Below are 25,968 nucleotides of genomic sequence, written 5' to 3'. Positions count from 1 at the left end.
GTCCTCCCTGGACTGACCTATCTCCTCCGTACCTCCCCACCTACACTCACATTTACTGGCTCCATCCCCGCCTCTTTGACCTGTCTGTCTCCTCTCCACCTATCTTCTCCTCTATCCATCTTCTATCTGCCTCCCCCTCTCTCCCTATTTATTTCAGAACCCCCTTCCCCTCACCCATTTCTGAAGAAGGGTCTAGGCCCGAAATGTCAGCCTTCCTGCTCCTCTGATGCTGCTTGACCTGCTGTGTTCATCCAGCTCTACACCTTGTTATCTCAGATTCTCCAGCATCTGCAGTTCCTACTATCTCTTCATTTTGATTTGATTTATTGTAGTCACATGTACCTAAGTACAGTGAAAAGCTTTGTTTTGCGAGCAGTACAGGCAGATCATAGCAAACAAGGACATTTACATCATGGAGTGCTTAGACAGAGCAAGGCATAACAGGAGATGTGCAAAGCAAGATCAAAATTAGTAAGATCAACATTATTTGAAGTTAGAGAGGTCCATTCAGCAGTTCAATAATGGTAGGGAAGAAGCTGTTCTTGAACCTGTTAGTGCATGTGTTCATGCTTCTGTATCTTCTGTCTGACAGAAGAGGTTGGAAGAGAGCATTACTGGGGTGGAAGGGGTCTTTGATGATGTTGGCAGCCTTTCCACTGCGATGAGAAATGTAATTGGGAGTCCGTGGATGGAAGGTTGGCTTCCGTGCATTTGCTGCCCTAACCCTTCTATGTGGTACAGCTTGAGAGTTTGGAAGATGTTGTTGAAGGAACCTTGGTGAGTTGCTGCAATCACTGTGAATCACTGGTGGAGGGAGAGAATGTTTAAGGTATTGAGTGGAGAGCCAATCATGTGGGCTTCTTTATCCTGGAGGATGCCTAGCTTTTTGAGTGCTGAGGACCTGTGCTCATCCAGGCAAGAGGAAGCTATTCTTTCACTCTGCTGGTTTGTACCTTGTAAGATGGTTGACAGATTGGAGATGAGTTACTTGTCAGAGAATTCCTAGACGCTGATCTGCTTGTTAGTAATTGTGTGGCTAGTCCCGTTCATTTTCTGATCAATGAAAGCTCTGGGATGTTAATTGTGAAGAATTTAGCAATAGTAATACCATTGATTGTCAAGGAGAGATGATTAGATTCACATTTATTGGAGTTGGTTACTGCATGGCACTTATGTGGTGCAAATAGTGCAAATGATGAGGAGAACTTGTTGCAATTGGATATGAACTGCTTCAATATTGGAAGAGAATTACAGAGACCCAGAAACAGAATTATCTTCCTTTTTGCTAGGTTTGACGCTAACCTATGAAGAATTCTTGCTTTGATTTAGAAGACCTTTGGAACTTAGAAACAGAAGAAGACCATTCAGTTCTTCAAGACTTCATTGTCTTCTTTTCATCATAAACATTTTCATTCCAGTGTATATGCATGCTATTTAAGCTTAATAGCAATTATGTAGCAAAGAAAGATGGAAAATACGTACAGGAATAGACTATTCAGCCTTTTGAGGCTGCTTTACCATTCAGTATGATCATGGCTGATCATTCAACTCAGGATCCTGTTCTCTGTACCCCCGATAATCCTTTTAGCCCTATGAACTACATCTAACTCCTTTTGAAAATATTCTGTGTTTTGCCCTCAAGTGTTTTCTGTCAAGAGAATTCCATAGGCACCAGTCTCTCTTCCTCCACCACTGATTCACAGTGGTTGCAGCAACTCACCAAGGTTCCTTCAACAACATCTTCCAAACTATCAAGCTCTACCACATCGAAGGGTTAGGGCAGCAAATGCATGGAAACACCACCATCTGCAAGCTACCCCCAAGTCACATCTTGACTTTGTACTATATGACCTTTCAAAAGAACAAAAGAAACAAAAGAGAGACACTGCACAAGAACAGGGCCTTCAGTCCTCCAAGCTTGTGCTGATCATCATGGCCTGACTGAACTAAAAAATAAACCTTCTGCCCTTATTTGGTCTGTATTCCTCTATTCCCTCCCTACTAAACTAACCAACCAGATGCCTCTTAAATGTGGCCAACCTGCCTGCTTCCAACACTTCTTCTAACAGTGTGTTCCAAGGCCCTACCACTCTCAGTGTGAAAAGCTTCCCTCGCACATCTCACTTTCCCCCTCTCACTTTAAACTTGTGCCCCCTTGTAATTGAAATTTCAACCCTGGGAAAAAGCCTCTGACTATCCACCCTATCTATGCCTCTCACAATTTTGTAGACCTCTATCAGGTCTCCTCTCAGCCGCCGTCTTTTGAGTGAAAACAATCCAAGTCTTTTTAACCTTTCCTCAAAGCCAATGCCCTTGAGACAGGTCAACATCCTGGTGAACCTTCTCTGTACTTTCTCCAAAGCTTCCACATCCTTCTGGTAGAGTGGCGACCAGAACTGCTCACAATACTCCAAATGTAGCCTAAAAAGGATTTTATGTAGCTTCAACATGTTTTGCCAACTCTTGTACTGCACACCCTGGGTGATGAAGGCAAGCATGCCATACATCTTCTTAATCACCTTGGCCACCTGTGTTGCCACTTTTAGGGAACTGTGGACCTGCACACCCAGATCCGTCCGAATGTTAATGTTCCTAAGGGTTCTACCATTTACAGTATAATTCACACCTAAATTTGATCCTTCAAAATGCATCATCTTGCATTTGTCTCGATTAAACTTCATCTGTCATTTCTGTGGCCAAGTTACCAATCTATCTATATCCTGTTGTATCCTTTCACAGAAGTTGGCACAGTCAGCAACTCCACCAAACTTTGTGTCATCTGTAAACTCACTACTCAGACCACCCACATTTTCCTCCAGATCATTTATATATACTACAAACAACAGAGGACCTAAGACTGATCCCTGTGTAACACCACCAGGTATCAGTCTCCATTCTGAAAAACACCTTTCACCGCTACCCTCTGTCTTCTATGACCAAGCCAGTTTTGTAACCATCTAGTCAGCCCACCTCGAATCCCATGTGATTTTAGTTTTTGTACTAATCTGCCATGTGGGACTTCAAATGCCTTACTAAAGTCCATATAAACTACATCAACAGCCCTTCCCTCATCAACTACTTTTGTTACCTCTTCAAAAGATTCAATCAGGTTGGTGAGGCACAACCTTCCCCATACAAAGCTGTGATGCCTGTCACTAACTAATCCATTTTCTTCCAAATGTGCATATATCTTGTCCGTCAGTATCTTCTTCAAGAGCTTTCCGACCACAGACGTCAGGCTTACCAACCCATAATTTCCCGGATTATCCCTGCCTCCTTTCTTAAACAAGAGAACAACATTGGCCAATCTCCAGTCCTCTGGAACCTCGCCTGTGGTCAAAGATGATGTGAACATATCTGCTAATACCTCAGTTATTTCTTCCCTTGCCTCTCACAGTAACCTGGGATAGATCCCATCTGGCCCGAGGGACTTGCCTACCTTAATGTAATTTAGGATACCCAAAACTTCCTCCTTCAATATATTGACATTCTCCAGAGGATTCACATAATCATCCTTGACCTCAACATCAGTGAAGCCCTTCTCCTTGCTGAATACCAATACAAAGTATTCATTAAGGATCTCTCGCACAACTTGTGGCTGCACGCATAACTTCCCTCCTTTGTCCTCGAGGGGGCCTACCCTTTCCCTTGCTACCTTCTTTCTTTTAATACATGCATATAAAGCCTTCGAATTCTCCTTGACCCTGTTTTCTAAAGACGTTTCATAGAACACAGAACATAGAACAGTACAGGCCTTTCGGCCCACAATATTGTGCCGACCTATTATCCTACTAAGATCAAATTACCCTGCATACCCTACATTTTACTATCCTCCATGTGCCTATCCAAGAGTCGCTTAAAAGTCTCCAAAGTATCTGACTCCACTACCACTGCCAGCAGCACATTCCACACACCCACCACTCTCTGTATAAAGAACCTACCTCTGACCTCTCCCCTATACTTTCCTCCAATCACCTTAAAATTATGCCCCCTCATAATAGCCATTTCTGCCCTGGGAAAAGGTATCTAACTATCCACTCTATCTATGCCTCTCATCATCTTGTACACCTCTATCAAGTCACCTCTCATCCTTCTTCGCTCCAATGAAAAAAGCCCTAGCTCCCTCAACCTTTCCTCGTAAGACCTGCCCTCCAGTCCAGGCAGCATCCTGGTAAATCTCTAAAGCTTCCACATCTTTCCTATAATGAGGTGACCAGAACTGAACACAATATTCCAAATTATAGATAACAAAATGTGGAGCTGGAGGAACACAGCAGGCCAGGCAGCATCAGAGGAGCAGGAAAGCTGAAGTTTCGGATTGGGACCCTTCTTCAGAAATGGGGGAGGGGGAAGGGAGCTCTGAAATAAATAGAGAGAGGGGGTTGGGCTGGGGAAGGTAGGTGCGATGGTGATAAGTGAGTGCAGGCAGTGAGTGGTGGGGATTGGTTAGTAAGGTGGGAGAAGCGGATAGGTGGGAGAGAAGATGGACAGATCAAGGAGGCGGGGATGAGAGGGAGGGTTGGTCATGGGATAAGGCCGGGGGTGGGGAGATTTTGAAACTAGTAAAGTCCACATTGAGACCATTGGGTTGTAGGCTCCCAAGGCGGAATATGAGGTGTTGCTCCTCCAGTTTCCAGGTGGCGTCATTGTAACACTGGAGGAGACCCAGGATGGACATGTCGCCCAGGGAGTGGGAGGGGGAGATGAAATGGTTCATGACTGGAAGGTGATGTCATTTGTCGTGAACAGAGCGCAAGTGCTCTACAAAGCGGTCTCCGAGCCTCCGCTTGGTCTCACTGATATAGAGGAGGCCAGATCGAGAATAACAGATGAAATAGACCACATTAGCAGATCTGCAGGCGAACATTTGTCTGATGTGGAAGGTTTTTTTGGGACCTGGGATGGAGGTGAGGGGGCAGGTGTAGCACCTCCTGCGGTTGCAGGGAAAGGTGCCGGGGGTGGTGGGGCTAGTGGAGAGTGTGGAGTAGACGATGGAGTCGCGGAGAGAGTGGTCCCTACGGAAGGCAGATAGGGATGGGGAGGGAAATATATCCTTGGTTGTGGGGTCAGATTGCAAGTGGTGGAAGTGGCGGAGAATGATACATTGGATACGGAGGTTAGTGGGGTGATACATGAGGACAAGGGGAATTCTGTCTTTGTTTTTGTTGCGGGGAGGGGATGTGAGGGCAGAGGTGCGGGAAATGCAAGAGATGCGGTCGAGAGCGTTTTCGACCACTGAAGGGGGGAAGCTGCGGTCCTTGAAGTAAGAGGACATCTGGGATGTTCGGGAGTGGAATGCCTCATCTTGGGAGCAGATGCAGCGGAGGCAGAGGCAGAGGAATTGGGAGTAGGGGTTTGCAACTTTGCAGGAAGGTGGGTGAGAGGAGGTGTAGTGTAGATAGCTGTGGGAGTCGGTGGGCTTGAAGTAGGTATCAGTTTCAAGGTGGTCACCAGAGATGGAGACAGAGAGGTCCAGGAAGGAGAGAGAGGTATCAGAGATGGTCCAGGTAAACTTGAGGTTGGGGTGAAAGGTGTTAGTAAAGTGGATGAACTGTTCGAGCTCCTCGTGGGAGCACAAGGCGGCGCCAATACAGTCATCAATATAACGGAGGAAGAGGTGGGGGATAGTGCCAGTGTAGCTGTGGAAGAGGGATTCTTCCACGTATCCTACGAAGAGGCAGGCATAGCATGGGCCCATGCGGGTTCCCATGGATACCCCCTTAGTGGGAGGAGTTGAAGGAGAAGTTGTTAAGGGTAAGGACGAGTTGTTAAGGACGAGTTTGGTTAAGCGGATAAGGGTGTCAGTGGAGGGAGACTGATTGGGCCTGCGGGAGAGGAAGAAGCAGAGGGCTTTTAGGCCATCCGCGTGGGGAATGCAAGTGTATAGGGATTGGACATCCATAGTGAAGGTGAGGTGTTGGGGACCAGGGAATTTATGGATTTCAGTAAAGCGTTTGATAAGGTTCCCCATGGTAGGCTATTGCAGAAAATACGGAGGCATGGGATTGAGGGTGATTTAGCGGTTTGGATCAGAAATTGGCTAGCTGTAAGAAGACAGAGGGTGGTGGTTGATGGGAAATGTTCATCCTGGAGTTCAGTTACTAGTGGTGTACCTCAAGGATCTGTTTTGGGGCCACTGCTGTTTGTCATTTTTATAAATGACCTGGATGAGGGCGTAGAAGGATGGGTTAGTAAATTTGCGGATGACACCAAAGTTGGTGGAATTGTGGATAGTGCGGAAGGATGTTGCAGGTTACAGAGGGACATAGATAAGCTGCAGAGCTGGGCTGAGAGGTGGCAAATGGAGTTTAATGCGGAAAAGTGTGAGGTGATTCGCTTTGGAAGGAGTAACAGGAATACAGAGTACTGGGCTAATGGTAAGATTCTTGGTAGTGTGGATGAGCAGAAAGATCTCGGTGTCCATGTGCATAGATCACTGAAAGTTGCCACCCAGGTTGATAGCGTTGTTAAGAAGGCGTACGGTATGTTAGGTTTTATTGGTAGAGGGATTGAGTTTCGGAGCCATGAGGTCATGTTGCAGCTGTACAAAACTCTGGTGCGGCTGCACTTGGAGTATTGCGTACAGTTCTGGTCACCGCATTATAGGAAGGATGTGGAAGCATTGGAAAGGGTGCAGAGGAGATTTACCAGGATGTTGCCTGGTATGGAGGGAAGGTCTTATGAGGAAAGGCTGAGGGTCTTGAGGCTGTTTTCGTTAGAGAGAAGAAGGTTAAGAGGTGACTTGATAGAGACATACAAGGTGATCAGAGGATTAGATAGGGTGGACAGTGGGAGCCTTTTTCCTCAGATGGTGATGGCTAGCACGAGGGGACATAGCTTTAAATTGAGGGGTGATAGATATAGGACAGATGTCAGAGGTAGGTTCTTTACTCAGAGAGTAGTAAGGGCGTGGAATGCCCTGCCTGCAAAAATAGTAGACTCGCCCACTTTAAGGGCATTTAAATGGTCATTGGATAAACATATGGATGATAATGGAATAGTTTAGGTTAGATGGGCTTCAGATTGGTTTCACAGGTCGGCGCAACATCGAGGGCCGAAGGGCCTGTACTGCGCTGTAATGTTCTATGTTCTATGTTCTATGAATTGGTAGCCTTGGAGGAGGTGGAGGGCGTGGGTTGTGTCCCGGACGTAGGTGGGGAGTTCCTGGACCAGGGGGGAGAAAACAGAGTCGAGATAAGCGGAGATATGTTCGGTGGGGCAGGACTAGGCAGAGACAATGCCTGGGTCAGTCGGGTTTGTGGATTTTGAGAAGGAGATAGAAACGGGCGGTGCGGGGTTGGGGAATGATGAGGTTAAAGGCTTTAGGCGGAGGTCACTTGAGGTAATGAGGTTGTGGATGGTCTGGGAGGTGATGTTTTGGTGGTCGGGGTGGGGTCATGATCGAGGGGGCAGTAGGAGGAGGTGTCAGAGAGTTGGCACCTGGGCTCAGCGATGTAAAGGTCAGTGCACCATACCACAACTGAGTCTCCCTTGTCCGCGGGTTGGAGCGGAGGGAGCGGAGGGCTGCACGTTCTATGGGGGAGAGGTTGGAGTGGGTGAGGGGGTAGAGAGATTGAGATGATTGATGTCGCGACGGCAGTTGAAAATAAAGAGGTCGAGGGAGGGTAGGAGGCCTTGGGGTGGTGTCCAGGAGGATGGGATGTGTTGGAGGCGGGAGAAGGGGTCTGTAGAGGGTGGGTTAGATTCCCAGTTAAAGAAATAGGCGCTGAGGCAGAGGCAGCAGCAAAACTGTTCAAACTCCAAGTGTGAGCGGTATTCATTGATGTGTGGGTGGAGGGGGATGAAGGTGAATCCTTTACTGAGGACTGACTGTTAGTCCTCAGTGAGGGGGAGGTCTGGGAGGATGGTGAAGACCCGGCAGGGCTTGGGGCTGCGGTTGGCTGTACACGTGGTGGCTGTGGGGGCAGTGAGCGGAGCAGCATCGGCGGTGGGCAGGGTGGCGTCGGCGGAAGTGACGTCGTCATTGATGTTGTCGTCGGCAGCGGCGTCCCTGATATAGGTAGTGCTCTTGGTCTCGGCGACGGAAGCGTGGTGTCTGCAGAGTGGGTGGTGGCAGCAGAGCCATGGTTTGCGATATCGGAACAACATGACCAGCATCGGCGGATGTAATGCGATCCGTGGAGTCCACGGGTGCCGCGATGGTGACCACATGGTCAATGGCGCCAGGCATGTTGTGGGGGAGGTCCTGGGTAGCTTTATGGACTTGGGGGGGTGGAAGAGGCCTGTGTTTGGTGGCAGACACCAGCAAGTTTAGTGTTACTTACGGTTTTTAATGTCTGATCGGGTGGCGTAAAATCATAGGTCGAGGTTGTGGATCCTGCGAAGAATGAAAAACAGAAGAGGTCCTTCGCAGGTCTGGGAGAGGGAGGCTCTGAGCTGGGGTAGGCTTGATTGAAGGGCCAGAAGATGCCAGCGCATTGCCGAAAGTGTGCTTGAGGTGTCGCAGAGAGAAACGTTTTTGGAGGATCTGAATGTTCTGAACGTAGCAGTCGTCGCGGTTGGGGCCAAATTGGGAAGGCCTGAATGCAGACTGTAGTCCATTGGGGATGATCCGGTTCCATAGGCAGGTACTGAGAAAGGCAATGTGGCTGTAGTACCTGGTTTGCTTCAGGACGTGGTCGAGCAGTTTCAGGGCCGAAGAGATTACCAGAGGGTTGCAGTGGGAGGGAGATCCACTGAAGTGTTTCCGGAGGGAGGAGGATAACTTCTTCAAGGTAGGCATCCCTAGAAGAGGCTTCGCAGTGGGGTTAAAACTCACTCAGAGATAGTAAGAACTGCAGATGCTGGAGTCAGAGATAACACAGTGTGGAGCTGGAGGAACACAGCAGGCCAGGCAGCATCAGAGGAGCAGGAAAGCTGACGTTTCAGGTCGGGACCCTTCTTCAGAAATGGGGGAGGGGAAGGGGGCTCTGAAATAAATAGAGAGAGGGGGTTTCGGGCTGGGGAAGGTAGGTGGGATGGTGATAGGTGAGTGCAGGTAGGGAGTGGTGGGGATTGGTCACTGAGGTGGGAGGAGCGGATAGGTGGGAGATATTCCAAGTGTGGTCTAACCAGGGTTTTATAGAGCTGCAGCATAACCTCGTGGCTCTTAAATTCAATTCCCCTGCCAATGAAAGCCAACAGACCATATGCCTTCTTTACAACCCTATCAACTTGGGTAGCAACTTTGAGGGATCTATGGACGTGGACCCCAAGATCCCTCTGTTCCTCCACACTGCCAAGAATCCTACCATTAACCCTGTATTCTGCATTCAAATTCCACCTTCCAAAATGAATCACTTCACACTTTTCTGGGTTAAATTCCATCTGCCACTTCTTTGCCCAGCTCTGCATCCTGTCATTGTCCCATTGCAACCTACAACAGCCCTCCACACTGTCCACAACTCCACCAACCTTTGTGTCATTGGCAAACTTACTAACCAACCCTTCCACTTCCTCATCCAAGTCATTTATAAAGATCACAAAGAACAGAGGTCCCAGAATTGAAGGTCCCAGAACTGAAGCTCACGGGCTAAATACTTTCCATCCACTTCCACCCTCTGTCTTCTATCGGACAGCCAGTTTTGTATCCAGACAGCCAAATTTCCCTAAATCCCATGCCTCCTTTCATAGCCCCTTTTAGCCTTCCGAATTCCACGATTAAGTTCCTTCCTAATTTCTCTATACTCCACAAAGGCTTCGTCAGTTTGTAGCTGCCTAGACCTATTGTATGCTTCCTTTTCCCTTTTGACTAAGCTTACAATTTCCCTTGTCGTCCTTGGTTCCTTATTCCTGCCATTCCTATCCTTCAGCTTTGCAGGGACATGCATGTTCTGCATTTTAATCAACTGGTCTTTAAAAGCCTCCCACATGCCAAACGTAGGTTTGCCCTCAAATAACTGCTCCCAGTGCACATTCCCTAGTTCCTATATATTTTGGATGTAATTGGCCCTTGCCCAATTAAGCACCCTCACCCAAGGCCACTCTTGTCCTTGTCCATGACTACTCGAAATCTTATGCAGTTATGGTCACTAAGCCCAAAATGCTCTCCTACTGAAACATTGATCACCTGTCCTGGCTCATTCCCTAGTATCAAGTCTAATATGGCCTCCTCTCTGGTTGGATTGTCTCAAAAAGTCCTTCTGAACACATCTAACAAATTGCTGTCCGTCTGAGCCCTTTCATGGATCATGGAATCCCTACAGTGTGGAAACAGGTCCTGCGGCCCAACAAGTCCACAGCGACCCTCAGAGCATCCTACCCAGACCCATCCACCTAATCTACACATTCCTGAACACTACGGTCAATTTAGAATGACCAATCCACCTAGCCTGCACATCTTTGGACTGTGGGAGGAAACTAGAGCACCCGGAGGAAACCCACGCAGACACGGGGAGAATGTGCAAACTCCACCCGAGGGTGGAATCGAACCCAGGTCCCTGGCACTGTGAGGCAGCAGTGCTAACCACTGAGCCACCATGCCTGGATCAAAATCTCTCCCTGACAGGTACATGTACTCGCACCACTTGGACTGCAGCAATTCAAGATGGCAGCTTATCACATTATCAAGAGAAACCAGGGATACGCAGGAAATACTGACCTTACCAACATCACATTCCATGAAAGAATAAGTAACATCACTGCTGGAGCCCTCTCTTGCATCATCACTACAGTCTTCTGCTGCCCCCACACAATTCTTCGTGCCGATAGAGGCATTTTGGCCCATCAAGTCGGCACCGACCCGCCAAAGAGTATTCCAAACCAGACCCAACCCCCATCCTATTCCTGTTACACCACATTTATCATGCTAATCCACCTAACCTACACGTCCCTGGACACTACAGGCAATTTAGCATGGCCCACCCACCTAACCTGCACGCCTTTGGACTGTGGAAGGAAACCAGTGCACCTGGCAAAAACCCACGTAGACTCAGGGAGAACATGCAACCTCAACACAGACAGTCACCTAAGGCTGGAATCAAACCCAGGTTCCTGGCACTGTGAGGCTGCAATGCTAACCACTGTGCCTGTAGTCACAATCTGTATCTTGCCACTGACCTAGATCTTCAGTTTCCCCACCTTCAATCTTTATCATAAGACAGCACCACCACCACCACCACCGCCACCCACCAAAACCCTATCCTCTTTCAAAAAGCTGGCATGAGCACAATGGAATGATGGCTTCCTTCTGTGATATCTGATTTGGTTTTAAGGTGATAAATACCCAAGATTACAGTTCAATTCTACTTGAATACCTTATTTTTCCAATACCTGGACAGTTTTTCTGCATCAAAAATGGTTGTGTTGTATTGGGTGATTCAATGGAAAATTCAGGGTGAATTTCTCCTCAAAAAGATCATTCAGGAATTGGGGAAATAAATTCCCAGCATGTTTGCAAGTGCGATGCAAGTCCTGCTAGTCCTGAGCATGCATTTTTTAACATACCCAGAAAATCATGAAATAAAATTGTTACTCAAATTCAGGAAAAATCAAAATCACGTTGACTTGTATGATATAACCATGGTTCTAAGCAAGCAAATAGGAGTCAAGTGTTTTCTACTTATCACTTTCATAATTAAACCAAGAGCTGATGAAAGCAGACACTAAAGAATTTTTGATTACTTTATACTGAAGCATTCATCCAGCTGTACATACATCCTTACAGATACACAAGTGGAACTGTTTCTAACATCCATTTTTGTATAAGGAATTAGCTATCTAATGATAGGGAAAACTAAAAAGTATTAGATAAAATCTAATGATGTGCTTTCTTTTTAGTAATTGTCTCTTAGAGACACACAAATATGCATACTGTTTAACTGCTGAGTGTTTTCTGTATTTTCTGTTGTGTTCCTCATCCCCGTTAAACTATATTAGAGAAAAATGTTCCCATACTAGACTACAGACCATTCCTATAATTTAGACAGATATCCATCCTAAGATGACTCCTCATTAGATAATAAGATCTGGCAGAAAGGAAATTAGGAGGGCTAAATGAAGGCAGGAAAGGATAATGATAGATAAAATAACTAAAAAAAAACCTAAGCTATTTTGTAAGTACTTTGAGGGTAAAAGAATAACTAGAGAAAGACTTGGGCCATTAAGAATACAGTGGTCATTTGTGCGTGAAGCCAGAGAATAAGGTTGTAAATAAATACTTTATGCTGATGTTCACTAGTGAGGTGAACGATGTGGGTATAGAAATCATGGAGAAGGACTGTAAGATACTTTTAAAGACATTAGCATAGGCAGAGAGGAGGTTCTGAGTGGTCTAGCAGTCCAAACAGTTGTTAAATCTTCAGGTTTGGATGAAATGTATCCCTAGGTTGTTGAGTGAGGCAAGGGAGGAATAGCAGGGACCTTTAGCAATAATTTTCAATTCCTCTCTGGCCACAGGAGAAGTGCCAGAGAGGACTGGAGGACAGCCAGTATGATACCGTTGTTCAAGGTGGAGCAAAAGATAGACCAGAAAGCTACAAATCAGTCAGTCTAGCTTCAGTGGTGGGGAAACTATTAGAAGCAATTCTGAGGCTCAGAATTAAGCTACATTTGGAGAGGCAGGGATGAAGCAAGAACAGTCAGCATGATTTCATTAAGGGGAGGCCATCTCTGACCAACTTAATTCAATTTTTCAAAGAGGCGACCAGGTGTGTAAATGAGGGTAATCCATTTGACGTAGTCTACTTGGACTTCAGCAAGACAAAAGATAAGATCCTGCATGGGAGACAGATAGCAAAATAAAGAGTCAATGGGATCCAAAGAAATTTGGCTAATTGGATTCAGAACTGGGTTTTGGCGGGGAGCAAAGGACAATGGTCAACTTTTTTTGTAATTGCAAGCATGTGTCCGGTGAAGTTCCGTAATGTGCTGTTTTAGGGCATTACTGTGTGGGCTATATATAAATGATCTAGACTTGAATGTGGAAGGTTTTATCAGTAAGTTTGTGGCAGATATGAAAATTGGTGGGGTAGTAAATAGTGAGGAGGACAGCCTTGGATTACAGGAGGATATGGACTGGCCGATGAGATGGGCTGATCAGTGACAAATGACATTTGATGCAGGTAAGACTGAGGTGATGCATTTGGGCAGGACAAAAAAGACAATGGATACATGATGACCAGTAGGATCTTGGGGAGCACTGAGGATCACAGGGACCTGGCTGTGCATGTACTCTGGCCTCTTAAGGTAATGTGACATGTAGATAAAGTGATTAAGAATAGGGAGGTTATGCTGGAACTGTATGAAAAGGTGGTTAGGCCGTAGCTTGTGTGATTGCAATGGAGAAGGCACAGAGGAAACTTTCCAGGATATTTTCTGGGCTGGAGAATTTTAGTTATAAAGAGATTCAATAGGCTGTGGTTTTCCTTGGAGCAAAGGAGACTTGGGGCGTATGATTGAAATGTATAAAATTTAAAGGAGCACGGAAAGGGTAGACAGGAAGAAATATTTGGTACAGAAATCAATGACCAAGGGCATAGATTTAAAGTAAGGGGCAGGTAAGGAGCATTAGATGCCTGCTTTTTTGACTGGCACATACTTGATGGGCTGAAGAGCCTTTTTCTGTGCTGTAAACCTCTATGACTCTGTGAGAAAAACCCTGATTTCAAGACAATTTGTCTGTTGCCTGCTCTCACCAGGTATTTTACAAATAAACTGACTTTGTTACACAGATAGCATGTATTTTCATATCATGTCCATAATAAAAGGAAGCTATATTCAAATCAAACCAATTCACCACAATGTCCAAAGGCATGTCCAAATATAGACCATTTTCAATTTTCTTGCATTTGTATTTAATGTGACCACCACTATATGAATATTACATTTCAGATGTGTGGTCAAAGCAGTAGTGTGTGAAGAAAATGTGGGCTATTACACAGCTATATCTCATTATGGTGCTTTACCGCCTTCATAAACTGGCTCATATCTTTAACAAGATGCCTACCTGCTTAGTGTCAGGCGTCATTAGATTGAGGCTGCTGGTTGAAATATTCAGAGTGATGTTCATTCCAGCAAACTGTAGGTTGCTCTTACCAAGTACACTAGACAATGCTTTACTTGGTGGCTGTTGAGGCAAGTTACACAGAAACTATTACCCAAGCTGTTACCTGCAGGAAGACACTAACAAAGATAACTGTGATCCATGTATCTCAGCTCCCTCCTCTTCTTGAATTTTCTGCCAAAATCAGGTCCTTGACAATTATTTGCTGAAACTTAGCAAAGTATTGTGATTTTTCACTGTAGGTAGGGCACAGATGCAGGCCCAGTCTGCCCCTACCAAAACAGGATCAACCCAATATCTGTTGCGTTCATCTGGCCCACACGCTAGCTATCCAACCAACTGAGTTAACTAGACCCCTTGTACCTCATAACAAATTCCAGAGATATCTTTCAATGAAAGATTGGATTTTAATATATCTGAAAAGCGGAATTAATCAATAAAGTTTCACTTCTTAATCCTAACAATTATGAAAGAAAACAGAGGAAATTAACTTATTTTCATTCATTTTCAGAATTATTTGCTCCTTCATAGATGCACTTTAGAAAATGATTGTTCTTCTTGAACTGCTAGTATCTTTAAAGGTCTTCCCTGGATGCTGTAAAGCTGGGAGTTCCAGAATTTTGTCCACAATAGTGAAGAATAGTGTCTATGTCTGAATAATGCATGACTTGAAGAAGACATTTGAAGGTGATGGTATTCCCATCCACCTGACGCTTTGTCTTTCTAGATAGAGGTCATGGCTTTTGGAGATGCAGGATATCCTACATTTAGTACGCACTGCAGTCATGGTATAGTGGTGAGAATTATACGAAATATGTCAAAAATGGTTTCAGACTGCTTGATACTTTATTTATTGAAGCTCCTTCTTACAGAGCACAAAACTACTATGGCAAAAATGAAGGGAACTAAAAATCATTTCTGCTTTGTTATGCAACTATGCTACTACGAAGCATGTGGGCGGAGAAGGGGGAAGACCTACTAGTAAAAGTAGTGCACCATGAACTGAAACAAAGCATAAACCTTCTTAATGTTTCTTGCTTCAAAACATTTTGTTACACAAATAAACTTCAATAATTCATGCAAGAATCAAAATTTGTGATAGTGCTAACTCCATGATGCCGTGCTTCTAGCTGGCAGCGTGAGTCAAAGATTACGGACTATAATGTTGCAGAAATATCTCTGACCTTTCTGTCTATGAGCTTAACTTCCCTTTGGGAGTACAGGATCATTGAACTAACTCTTCCAAGACTGATTATTAGACATTATCACATGCCTAGGCAATTGCAAAATCAGCTTCTGTTGCAAGCAATACAGATATAAAACAAATTGTGAGGATACCTTTCTCTTTCGAAAAGCTCCTTTTGTGCCTGGTACAGCTTCACACACTCTACTGATAGCTTCTCTGGAAAAGAAAGGAATGATAGTAAGGACAGTTTCTCTGAACAAAATAAACCCATATATTAACACTGCCACAGGCAATACATAAAAAATATATTAATTAAGGTATAAATATATAGAAGGGAATATTGGTAATGGACAGTTGTTGCCAGTAGACCCCTCAGGACCATGTCCTAATTGTAGGAGTAGGCAGGTGGAGGACTGTACCAATCCTAAATAGGAGTTATCCAGTTTGTGGTTGTGGGAGTTGTGTCCAGGGGATTCACCAGACCCAGTGATCTGCAGTTGCCAATTTTGGGGTACCAATCACAAGATGGAGTTCCCACCTCAGGATATAGGAGTTTGATACATCTAAGGCCTTATGATGGATTTGATACTTAAGAAGGGAGGAGTTAAGTATCAGAGGGCTTCCAGGGGAATGGTATTGAGCTCTGCAGGGAGAGAATCAGAGGTGTCAGGTGGGGTTCTCAATCAAAGGCCTGAAAGGGGAATCAGAAGTTTGCGTTAGGGATTGGAAGATTGGAGGCCTCAGAGAAAGATCAGGTGAGTGAACTCAGAGGGCTCAGACTGATGCCCAGTCGCAAGGGGTTTGCCAAGGCAGCACAACCAATCCAGCAAATAGTAGGAAAAATGATCACCCCTTGGATTCAAAGGTGCTCACAATGGATTTCCAAGACTCAGCTGTCCTTTGTTAAATTCAAAACATTGGAACGAAGGTGGGCTCTTGTGCCACAGTGATAGTGTCCCTACTTCTGATATGGGAGGCTTGTGTTCAAATCCTACCTGCTTCAAAGGGGGTAACAACATCTCTGAACAGATTGATTAGAAAATATCTGAAACATGTCAGACTTGCATCTTCATTATAATATTAAAACTGACAACACACCTTCTCAGAAGGGGATGGTCATTTGGTTTCTCCTTCCTGCCCCAGCTAAAATTGGAAGTAGATAAATGGAGGCGGATTGAGATCAGGCCTCAAATTATTAACAGTTTAGTTTGTACCTAAGCCATTCTGCCCATTTTGAGGGGTTAAAACTTCACCAATTTGCTTATGAATATTAAATAATGGAATATTGTGGTTATCATGAGTTTTTGTATTTTTTAACTCAGAATCTGTGAAATAAAGTGGATCATGTGTCTGAAGTGAGAAATGAGGAATATGCATATGGTGACATACAATGGAGAAGGTGGAATTTACAGAGCAATTAAAACAGAATTGAGGACTGATTGAATTAATTATTGATTAAATTTTACAGAGACATCACTGATCACTGACAAAACAAATTTGCTGACATTTCAAACAAAATAGTGTGGATGCTGGAAATCTGAAACAAGAACAAAAAATGCTGGAAAAACATTGCAAGTCAAGCTTTTAAAATTTGATCCAGTTTCTTGGGTGAGCATTGGCTATGCGATTTGATGCCAACAAAAATGATTTTATTTTAAGAAAAGCAGGATTTAGTTGAATACCTTGAGTAAGGATTTGAGGCTTGTTAACCATTTGTTGTTTGGGTGCTACAGGTACCATTAGAGCTACAAAATGGCATCTGAAGTGTGCATTTAATATGCAAATATTAGTGCAGGTGCCATGAACATTTGCCAGCAGTATGCAAAGCAGGAAATCAAGATGTTAATCTGTGCGCAACACAGATTTTGTGCTGTGGTGCCTTTTTGGAGTTCAGTGCTCTAGCCAATTCTATCTCAACCTCACGTAGCTCATGAAGGACATTTTGATGATTTCAAAGTTTTGGCAGAAATTAGTTTCTTTTTCATATCTGACCAAGCTTGCCATATGAGCTACCTAACCCACCTTGTGGCCCCATCTTACCATATGCCATTCCTAGAACCACTTGCAACTCAATGGATCTCTGCTGAAAGGCTGGAATCATTTTCAAAGGTCAGTATGCACTTGGATGAGCACTGACATTGCAAAGTTGCCTGCTTGGTCTCTGACAGACTGAGAACATGTTGAAAAGGGAAAGACTGTCTGACAGGGACAAGGAACTGACGACCATGTTAAGAAGGAGCGGTCTAGGGGATATTCATCATGTTCCGGGTGGGCTGACCAGGGTACTGCCAGATACTGGCAGTCTGGTCTGATGTCACAACCTGAGTCAATGCCATTCCCATGGTCTGAAGGAACAATCAGTAGTATCATAAGAAAGTCTGCAGTGCCTGAGTACCTGCCACACCGTTCTTTGCTACCTCACACTCACTGTATCTCTGCTGCCAGACTCACCTCCCACCAAGGCTAATGCTTTGTCACTCTCACTATTGCCTGCAACATTTTCCCTCACTTACTAATCCTGCATGGCCTTTGTGCAACCTAATCAACTCCTCAAGACACGCTTCGCTCACCTGCACTAGCAACAACATCCGTACTACCCAGTTGCATCTCACTCAATCCCTCCCTTTTTCTCATTACAGGGGAAAACAGGTCATAACAATACCCTTTATAGGTAGAGGTGTGCCTGACATTAAGCAGAATCCTGGCCCTCTAGGGGGTGCAGAGATATCCATGTTCCACGAGTAATTACCACTCTTTGTTCCACTACAACTCTCACATTAACCCAACTGTCAATGTCCTACATTGTACACATATCTAACCACTGGCTGCAACACGTCCTCTCTCTTTTGTCTTGCAGGTACAGCCACCACCTCCACCATTTCCACAATCAAACAGCCAGTTGTCACAGAAGCCATCTCCTGGACTTCTGAAGACATGGCCTCACGGGAAGCATTGAGAAGACTGTCTGCTGCATCTCCCAACAGCCCAGATACTAATGTCTCAGTGGGAACGTAAGGCTGAGACAGTGTGGGAGCATAATCCATTGAGAACCTCACTGTGACAGCTCCACAGCTGGCCAAGGAATAAACACTCCAGGAGAAAGCTTTGACTTCAGCCATCAGACAGTTCATCATGGTTGACTCCATTATTGTCCAAATGGAGTTGTTCACCCTTCCAATGTTGGGAAAGATGTGTTTGAAGTTCTTATTCCAAATTGCATTGGAGTCCTCCACATTTCTTGGCATTAGCCACACACTTTCTGGTAGGTCTGTTAATGTACTGAACATTTTGATGTACAAACCCATGAGCACTCATCTGTAGGTTACTCCATCATTGTCCTCATCTGAGTTTACTGAATTAGATCTCATGTGCAAACTCACTCTTTGGCAAGAAGGCACTTGTGCTATCCTGGTCCCCCACCCTGGTTGAAGGCCTCTCATGTCCAGTGTCTCATCACATACCGATACCAGCCTTATTCTATCGTACTGGCACTAGCTGTTATAATCCTTGTAGAGAGCAATAACTTCTGAAAATATAGTCCAAAGATGTGCAGGCTAGGTGGACTGGCCATACTAAATTGCCCATAGTATTCAGAGATGTGTAGATTAGGTGGGTTATAGGAGAATGGGTCTGGGTGGGATGCTCTGAGCGTCAGTGTGGACTTATTGGGCCTGCTTCCACACTGTAGGGATCCTATGATTCTGTGATTCTATGTCTGAATTCCAGCGAAATGGCTGTACAAGATCTTAAGTTTTAAAACGTTGACTGTAATAAACAAATTAAAAGCAACACTGACTAACATTACCTTTACAGGTTAACTTATACTTCAAGTTACAGAAAAGATCACCTCTGTGACTTAGAGATAGAGTTATAGAGATATAAAAGCAAGCATACCAAACGCCTTCTTCACTATCCTATCTACCTGAGATTCCACTTTCAAGTCTAATATGACTGTTTATCCCACCCTACCATTACATTTTACTGTGTACCTTAAATTGACACTGTGTTCTCCCGGGGCTATTCTTCAGTCTTGAAGGCCTGCCTCCTTTCCCTCTACCAGCTGTTAACTTCTAATCTCAAGACTGACTTTCACAGTAAGGGTTACCCTGGAATTTCCTCTCTCCATTCAAGTTGAAAAATCTTCAAGCCTCATTTAAATCCCCATATACTGAGTACGAGTTTCCCGGCTTCCATGTGGGGGGTAATAAAGACAGCATTTTTTCTGCTTTTGATGCAGAGCTGGCTGTATTTCTCTCTCTCTCAGATTCTTGAAAACTACTATTATGATGGTAGATCAGGACTCTAAAAAAATCTAGAAATTGTTTGAAGTTCAAAGTTTAATTCCAAAATGTATTGATTCTAAAATAAGGTCTGAAAAACTGCTGCTTTAAATTTGGTGACTGACTGGCAAAGTCCTGCGTGAATCCCATAGAACATGACACATGTAAATTGTCAGGAAAACTTCAAACAGAGAGAAACAGCAGGAGCTAACAAGGGCACCTTGGACAATAGCCACCTTTTATCAGCATGTTTGTTTCTCGCAACAAAAATGTAAAAACATACAAGAAGTTGGAAAAAAAAAGTTTCAACTCCACTGGAAAGGTCTGGTGGGACTGAATGCTCTTGTGTATACCAGTCTACAATTGAACATTAGCGTGTTATGAAGATCACACTCAATGAACTATCCCTCAGCTACCTCTGTATTGCACATAAAGAACATTTCTCATACTGAGTACTGCCAGCCTGTTAAAACAAAAGCAGGGCAACAAAGGACACAGTTTCACCCTGAATGCTGGAATTCAATCATTATCAAAAGCATTTAAAGAACTGTATTTAAAAGAACAATAGAATTTCAACCAATTTGCCACGCAAAGAATCGTGATGGCAACTGTTCACCTACCACCGATGTTACTGTAACCTCCACTGCAGTGGCCACAACATTCAACCATCCACTCTTCATGAACAATTCAGAGACTGATCTATAAAGCTGATACGGTACTTTAACTTTTTGAATTCACCTCTTATTTCTAATTTGTGTGTATGTGTAAAAACCGAAAGAACTGCGGATGCTGTAAATCAGGAACAAAAACAGAAGTTGCTGGAAAAGCTCAGCAAGGCCAGGTGGCATTTGTGAAGACAAATCAGAGTTAACGTTTCGCGTCCAATGACCCTTCCTCAGAACTGGATTGGATCTAAGCGCACAGAGCACAGTCAGTCTGGAGGGAGATAGGTTGGATTTGGTGAAGGGGACAGAGAACTTGAGGCGACCAATGTCACTTTGACAGTTAATAAGCAGATGAAATGCAGGTAAAAGGCTAGGTCCAGGTGGAGGGAGAGTATTGGAACTGGGCAAAGGGGAGTGTGGGATGGGGAGAGGACTCTTGTCCAAAGAAATGGACATGGAGGCGATGACGGCCGAAGAGGTCGACGTCATGTCATGCCTGAAATTCATTAAGGTGGGGACGCAGAGGGATAAAGCTGAGACCTTTGCTGAGTACAGAAACATTCAGCATCAGAGAGTGGAAGGTTAGGAGCGATGGTGAATACCTGACAGGAGGTGGGGGCGTTGGGAGAGGAGATGGAGTCAGAAGGAAGGAGCGGGGAGGAAGGGATGTATCTGAGTAGGCCTTGATGCCCGAAAGGAAAAGAAAAAGTTTCCGGTTAGCCTGGCGAATGAGCCGGAGGATGAATTGGTACTGCAGAGTGGTGCAGCCCTGTGCCAGCGGGATGTGATGCCGTTGCAAAGAGAGGTCAAGAGTGTGCATATGACGTTGCATGGCACTGAGTGCCGATGTCAGGAAGCACCGAAAGCAGCTGTCCGTGGAACGTTGAGCATCACAGAGATATCCGTGATACTGGGTGGATTCAAAGCACAGGGAGGAAACTTCAGTTGGAATCCATGTGGGGTGAGTCTGAGCCGAAGGCAGTCACTGAGGAATGTGATATGGCTGTAGAAACAAGTTTTAGCAAATACCTGGTCAAACATCAGCAGTGAAAGTGAAATTAATGTTGGTGGACAAGAAAAAAGATTGGAATGGAAATCCTATCAGAGAGACAGGCAGAACATCTAAAAGGTGGGCTGAAGACGTCTTCCTGTGACCTTTCTTCAGAGTTCTCACCAGACCCAAAACGTTAACTGTGATTTTTCTTCACAGATGCTGCCAGACCTGCTGAGCTTTTCCAGCAACTTCTGTTTTTGTGTGTAAGTGTGTTGTACTAGTATTTCTTCTCTTGTATAGTAATTAATAAACTCATTCATTTTGTTCAATTCAAGAAAGCCTGGTTAAACTGGCACCATTTAAAACATAGGTTCATTTCTGTCTGGGAGAAAGATACCTACAAGGGAAGGTGCTTGGCCTGCTGTGTTCGTCCAGCTCTGCACCTTGTTGTCTCCTACAAGGGAACGATTCCTTTTCAAATTAATCTTATTGCAATCTATGGGTGGATAATTGAAGAAGGGGACCCAGTTCATCTCTCCTCATTTGGGAGCTTAACAGTTCAGGATCCCAACCAGAACTATAACGAATTGGGGAATCTTGCTCAGCATCTGGTCATGACACTGCTTTCCCTCAGCATTCTGCTCTCTGGGTTTCCAAAAGTGTGGGAGATTAGGCAGGGAGCTTTAAAATCTTCATGCTCTGTTGTCAGCAGCCAAGGTGATCTCCTCCAGAAAACACAGTTCAAAAAACTCAGCTTCAACTCTTGTTTACCCCTCATAGACTGAATGCCTTTGCACCACCCATCCCCAACCCCCCAAGACCTCAATTACAAAGAATAAAGAATAGTCCAGCATTGGAAGAGGCCCTTTGGCCCCCCTGCAAGTCTGCGTCAATACATGCTGTCTTTCTAAACACCTTCAGCCCCTATGCAGACAATATCACTCCCTATTCATATATCTGTCAAGATGCCTCTTAAATGTTGTGATTGTATTCGCCTCCACCACCTCCTTTGGAAGCGCATTCCAGGCACTTAGCACCCTCAGTATAAAAAAACATGCCTCTCACATCTCCTATAAGCTTACCCCCTTATACCTTAAACCTATATCCCCTGATAATTGACGTTTCTACCCAAGGAAAAAGACTCTGACTATTCAGTCTATCCATGCCTCTCAGAATTTTGTAAACTTCTATCAGGTCACCCCTTATCCTTCGACATTTAACTGAAAACAAACCAAGTTGTCCAATCTCTCCTCATAGCTAATACCCTCCAAACCAGGCAGCATCCAAAACCAATTCTGTACCCTCTCCAAAACCTCCAAATCCTTCTGGCAATGTGGTGACCAGAACTGTACACAATTTCCCAAATGTGGCTTAACTAAATAGATGCAATATGAGTTGCCAACTTTTATGCTCTGTACCGTGACTGACGAAGGCAAGCATGCTATGGGCCTTCTTGACCACCACATCCAGTTGTGTTGCCATTTTCAGGGAACTATGTGCCTGTATGCCTTGATCCTTCTATATGTTGATACCACAAAAGATTCTGCCATTTACTGTATAATTATCTCCTACATTAGATCTTTCAAAATACATCATCTCACATTTGACCAGATTAAACTCCATCTACCATTTCTCCACTCAACTCTCCAGCCTTTCTATGTCCTGCTGCATCCTGTGGCAATCCTCCCTACTATCCACAGCTCCCCCAATCTTTCTATCACCCGCAAACTTACTAATCAAAAACATCCTTCAACCACTATTCTTGGTCTTCCATGACTAAGCCAGTTCCGTATCCATCTTACTAGCTCACCATGGATCCCATGTGACTTCAACTTTTGCATTAGTCTGCCATGAGGAACCTTGTCAAAGGCCTTACTAAAATCCATATAGACAACATCTTAGGCCCTGCCCTCATTAATCAACTTTATCACTTCCTCAAAAAACTCCATCAAGTTTGTGAGATACGACTTTCCCTGCAGAAAACTATGCTGCTTGTTGCTAATAAGTCTATATTTTTCCAAATGTGAGGAAATCCTATCGCTTAGAATCTTTTCCAATAATTTCCCTATCGCCGATGTAAGCTCACCAGCCTGTAACTACCTGGATTATCCCTGTTGCCTTTCTTAAACAAAGGAACAATATTGGCTATTCTCCAAGCCTCTGGGACCGCTCCTATGAGGCCCCAGTAATTTCCTCACCTGCCTCCCTCAGAATTCTGAGATAGATCCCATCAGGACCTAGGACTTGTCTATCTTAATGTTTTTTAAAACACCCAACACCTCTATTTTTACTCAAGACCCACCATGTCCTTCTCCTTTGTGAACACTGATGCAAAGTATTCATTAAGGACCTCACCCACGTCCCCCAGTTCCACGCATAAATTCTATCCTTTGTTCTTGAGTGGACCTCCCTTTCCCTAGCTACCATCTTGATCCTTTATTTTCTTCACAGCGCTGTCTGTCTTCAGTTTCCCAAACCTTACGTATGCCTCCTTTTTCTTTTTAACTAGACTTTCAATTTCTGTTGTAATGCAAGGTTTGTGAATCTTGCCATCCTTATCCTTCAGGTTCACAGGAACATGCCAGTCCTGAACTTTAATCAATTGGCCTTTAAAAGATTCCCACATGCCAGATGTGGATTTGCCCCCAATTGACATTACCCAATTCCTGTCTAATATTGTGGTAGTTAGCCTTCCCCCAGTTTAATACTTTCCTCGAGGGCTACTCTTATTCTTATCTATAATTAACTTAAAACTTATAATATTATGGTCACTGTTCTCAAAATGCACTCCCACTGAAATTTCAATCAACTGGCTGGGCTCACTGCCCAATACCAGGTCTAATATGGCTCCTTCCCTAGTTGAACTATTTACGTATTGTCTCAAAACACCATCCTGGATTTACCTAACAAATTTCCCACCATTCAAGCCCCTGGCATGAAGTGAGTTCAAGTCAATAAAGGAGAAGTTAAAATCAGCCACCGCAACCACCCTGCTGTTCTTACATTTTTCAATAATCTGTCCACATATCTGTTTCTCTATCACCTGCTGCCTGTTGGAAAGCCTGTAGTACAATCCAATCAAAGTGACTGCACTCTTCCTGTTTCTGAGCTCTACCCATATGACCTCACTGGGTGAGTCCTTCAAGGTGTCTTCCCTCGGTAAAGCTGTGATATTCTCCCTAAGCAGTAACGCAATTCCACAAACTCTTTTACATTCCTCACTATCTTGCCTGAAACATCTAAATCCAGGAATGTCAAGCTGCCAGTCTTGTCCCCCTTTCAACCAAATCTTTGCAATAACTGTAACATCATAGTTATATGTATGAATCCAAGATATAACTTCATATGCCTTAACTATCATATTCCACACATCAAAACAAATATATCTCAGATTGTCAGTCCTGCTGTGTTCAGTAATCTCCCCCATTTGTTCTTCCTGTTAATCTTTACTGGTCTTAGACTCTGACTTGTGCTTGGTCATTTTACTTGCTGGCCTTCTGCTCTGGTTCCCACTCCCCTGCCACACTAGTTTAAATCCTTCTCAGTGGCCCTAGCAAATCTCGCTGCTGGGATATAGGTGCCTCTCCAGTTTAGGTGCAAAACATACATCTCTTGGTTTCATCACCACCCATCATTATCAATATTCACAACCTGCTCTTATGCCAGTCTCCTTTCAGATACCCAAGTAATGTCACCTGATCAAGCAATGATGAAAGAGAAAGAGATGGAAGAGTAAGAAAACAATGATGCAGAAGTAATACTGTTACTCACTGTCATACTTACAGTCGCAAACTCAGAAACTAATATTAGGCATATTTTAGAGGATAGTCTGGGACAGCTGGCACAGGTAGCCTGTACCAGAAAGAGCAGAGCATATGACAGCTATTTGCAGGGTGAGGTCACATTTAAGTTCTGATGCACATGACTAATGAGGACATCTATGGGGTAGGATTCAGAAAAAAGTTGACGTATTTACATTGAAATTCTTGTTAGTTTGGCAATTGAGTTGCAAGTAATCTCTTTCAAGGAAGATGAAAAAAATCTAGCAACAATCATGCACATGAATTCACACAGAGTATGAAGAATACCCTTTCCACCCTGGAACTGCTATCCACCATTACTACCACCTTTGAAGACCCAACTACAATGCAGCATCTGAAATTACCCAAAGTCTGAGCACTGCAAGAAAGCTCAAAGTGAAGTCATGTGAAGTCAACTTTCAACCACAAATGACTTCTGTGTTCATCAGGGCTTGCAGCATCCCATAGAAGATCAACAATTTGTTCTCTGACACAGTCACATATTGCTAAGTGCTGCCTATTGGCAGTGGAAGTATCATGGAACATGAGCTTGCTGTCCCCTCTCAGGATGATCAAAGCTGGTCTGAGGGGCAAGTCCACCATGAGGTCATCTTTCAAGCCCACACTTGACAGTTTCCCCTACTAAATATCATACCAGCTATCATACTGCACTCTCTGAGGTAGTACAGCATAGGAGCAGTGGAAAAGGCATTTGTGCAAAGAAGAATGCATAAGGGTGATTATAAATGACTTCTGCACAGAATGTTGAATAGTTTGACTGATAAAGTTGATTTGAAATGTTTACCTTGTGAATGTTTTTTTGCTTCAGCATTATGGTCAAAAGTACAAAAGATGGTACCATTATTGAAGAAGAGAGCAAGGGATAAATCAGAAAACTACAGGCCAGTCAGTTTAACTTCATTGGTGGGGAAACTATTGTAAGTAATTCTGAGGGGCAGATTAATTTGCATTTGGAGAAGCAGGGATTAATTAAGAACAGTCAGCACGTTTTTTTTAAGGGGAGATCATGTTTGATCAACG

The 25,968-nt window shown here is 44.2% G+C and overlaps 1 protein-coding gene across 1 annotated transcript in view; it reads right to left on the bottom strand.

Moving 5' to 3' along the window:
• Positions 1-25,968, bottom strand: part of shc3 (SHC (Src homology 2 domain containing) transforming protein 3) — a 212,357-nt gene that overhangs the window by 92,208 nt on the left and 94,181 nt on the right. Inside the window, exons 3-4 of the mRNA XM_048595005.1 lie at positions 15,341-15,404; positions 13,946-14,065 (exon numbers count right to left, since the gene is read on the bottom strand). Coding sequence (XP_048450962.1) covers positions 13,946-14,065; positions 15,341-15,404 — 184 coding nt within the window. The remainder of the gene's footprint in view (positions 1-13,945; positions 14,066-15,340; positions 15,405-25,968) is intronic.

Source organism: Rhincodon typus, chromosome 3, assembly GCF_021869965.1.
Source record: "Rhincodon typus isolate 14 chromosome 3, sRhiTyp1.1, whole genome shotgun sequence".
Taxonomy (NCBI): Eukaryota; Metazoa; Chordata; class Chondrichthyes; order Orectolobiformes; family Rhincodontidae; genus Rhincodon; species Rhincodon typus.
Note: the sequence above shows the minus strand (reverse complement) of the source record. Positions and strands in the feature narration are given on the sequence as shown.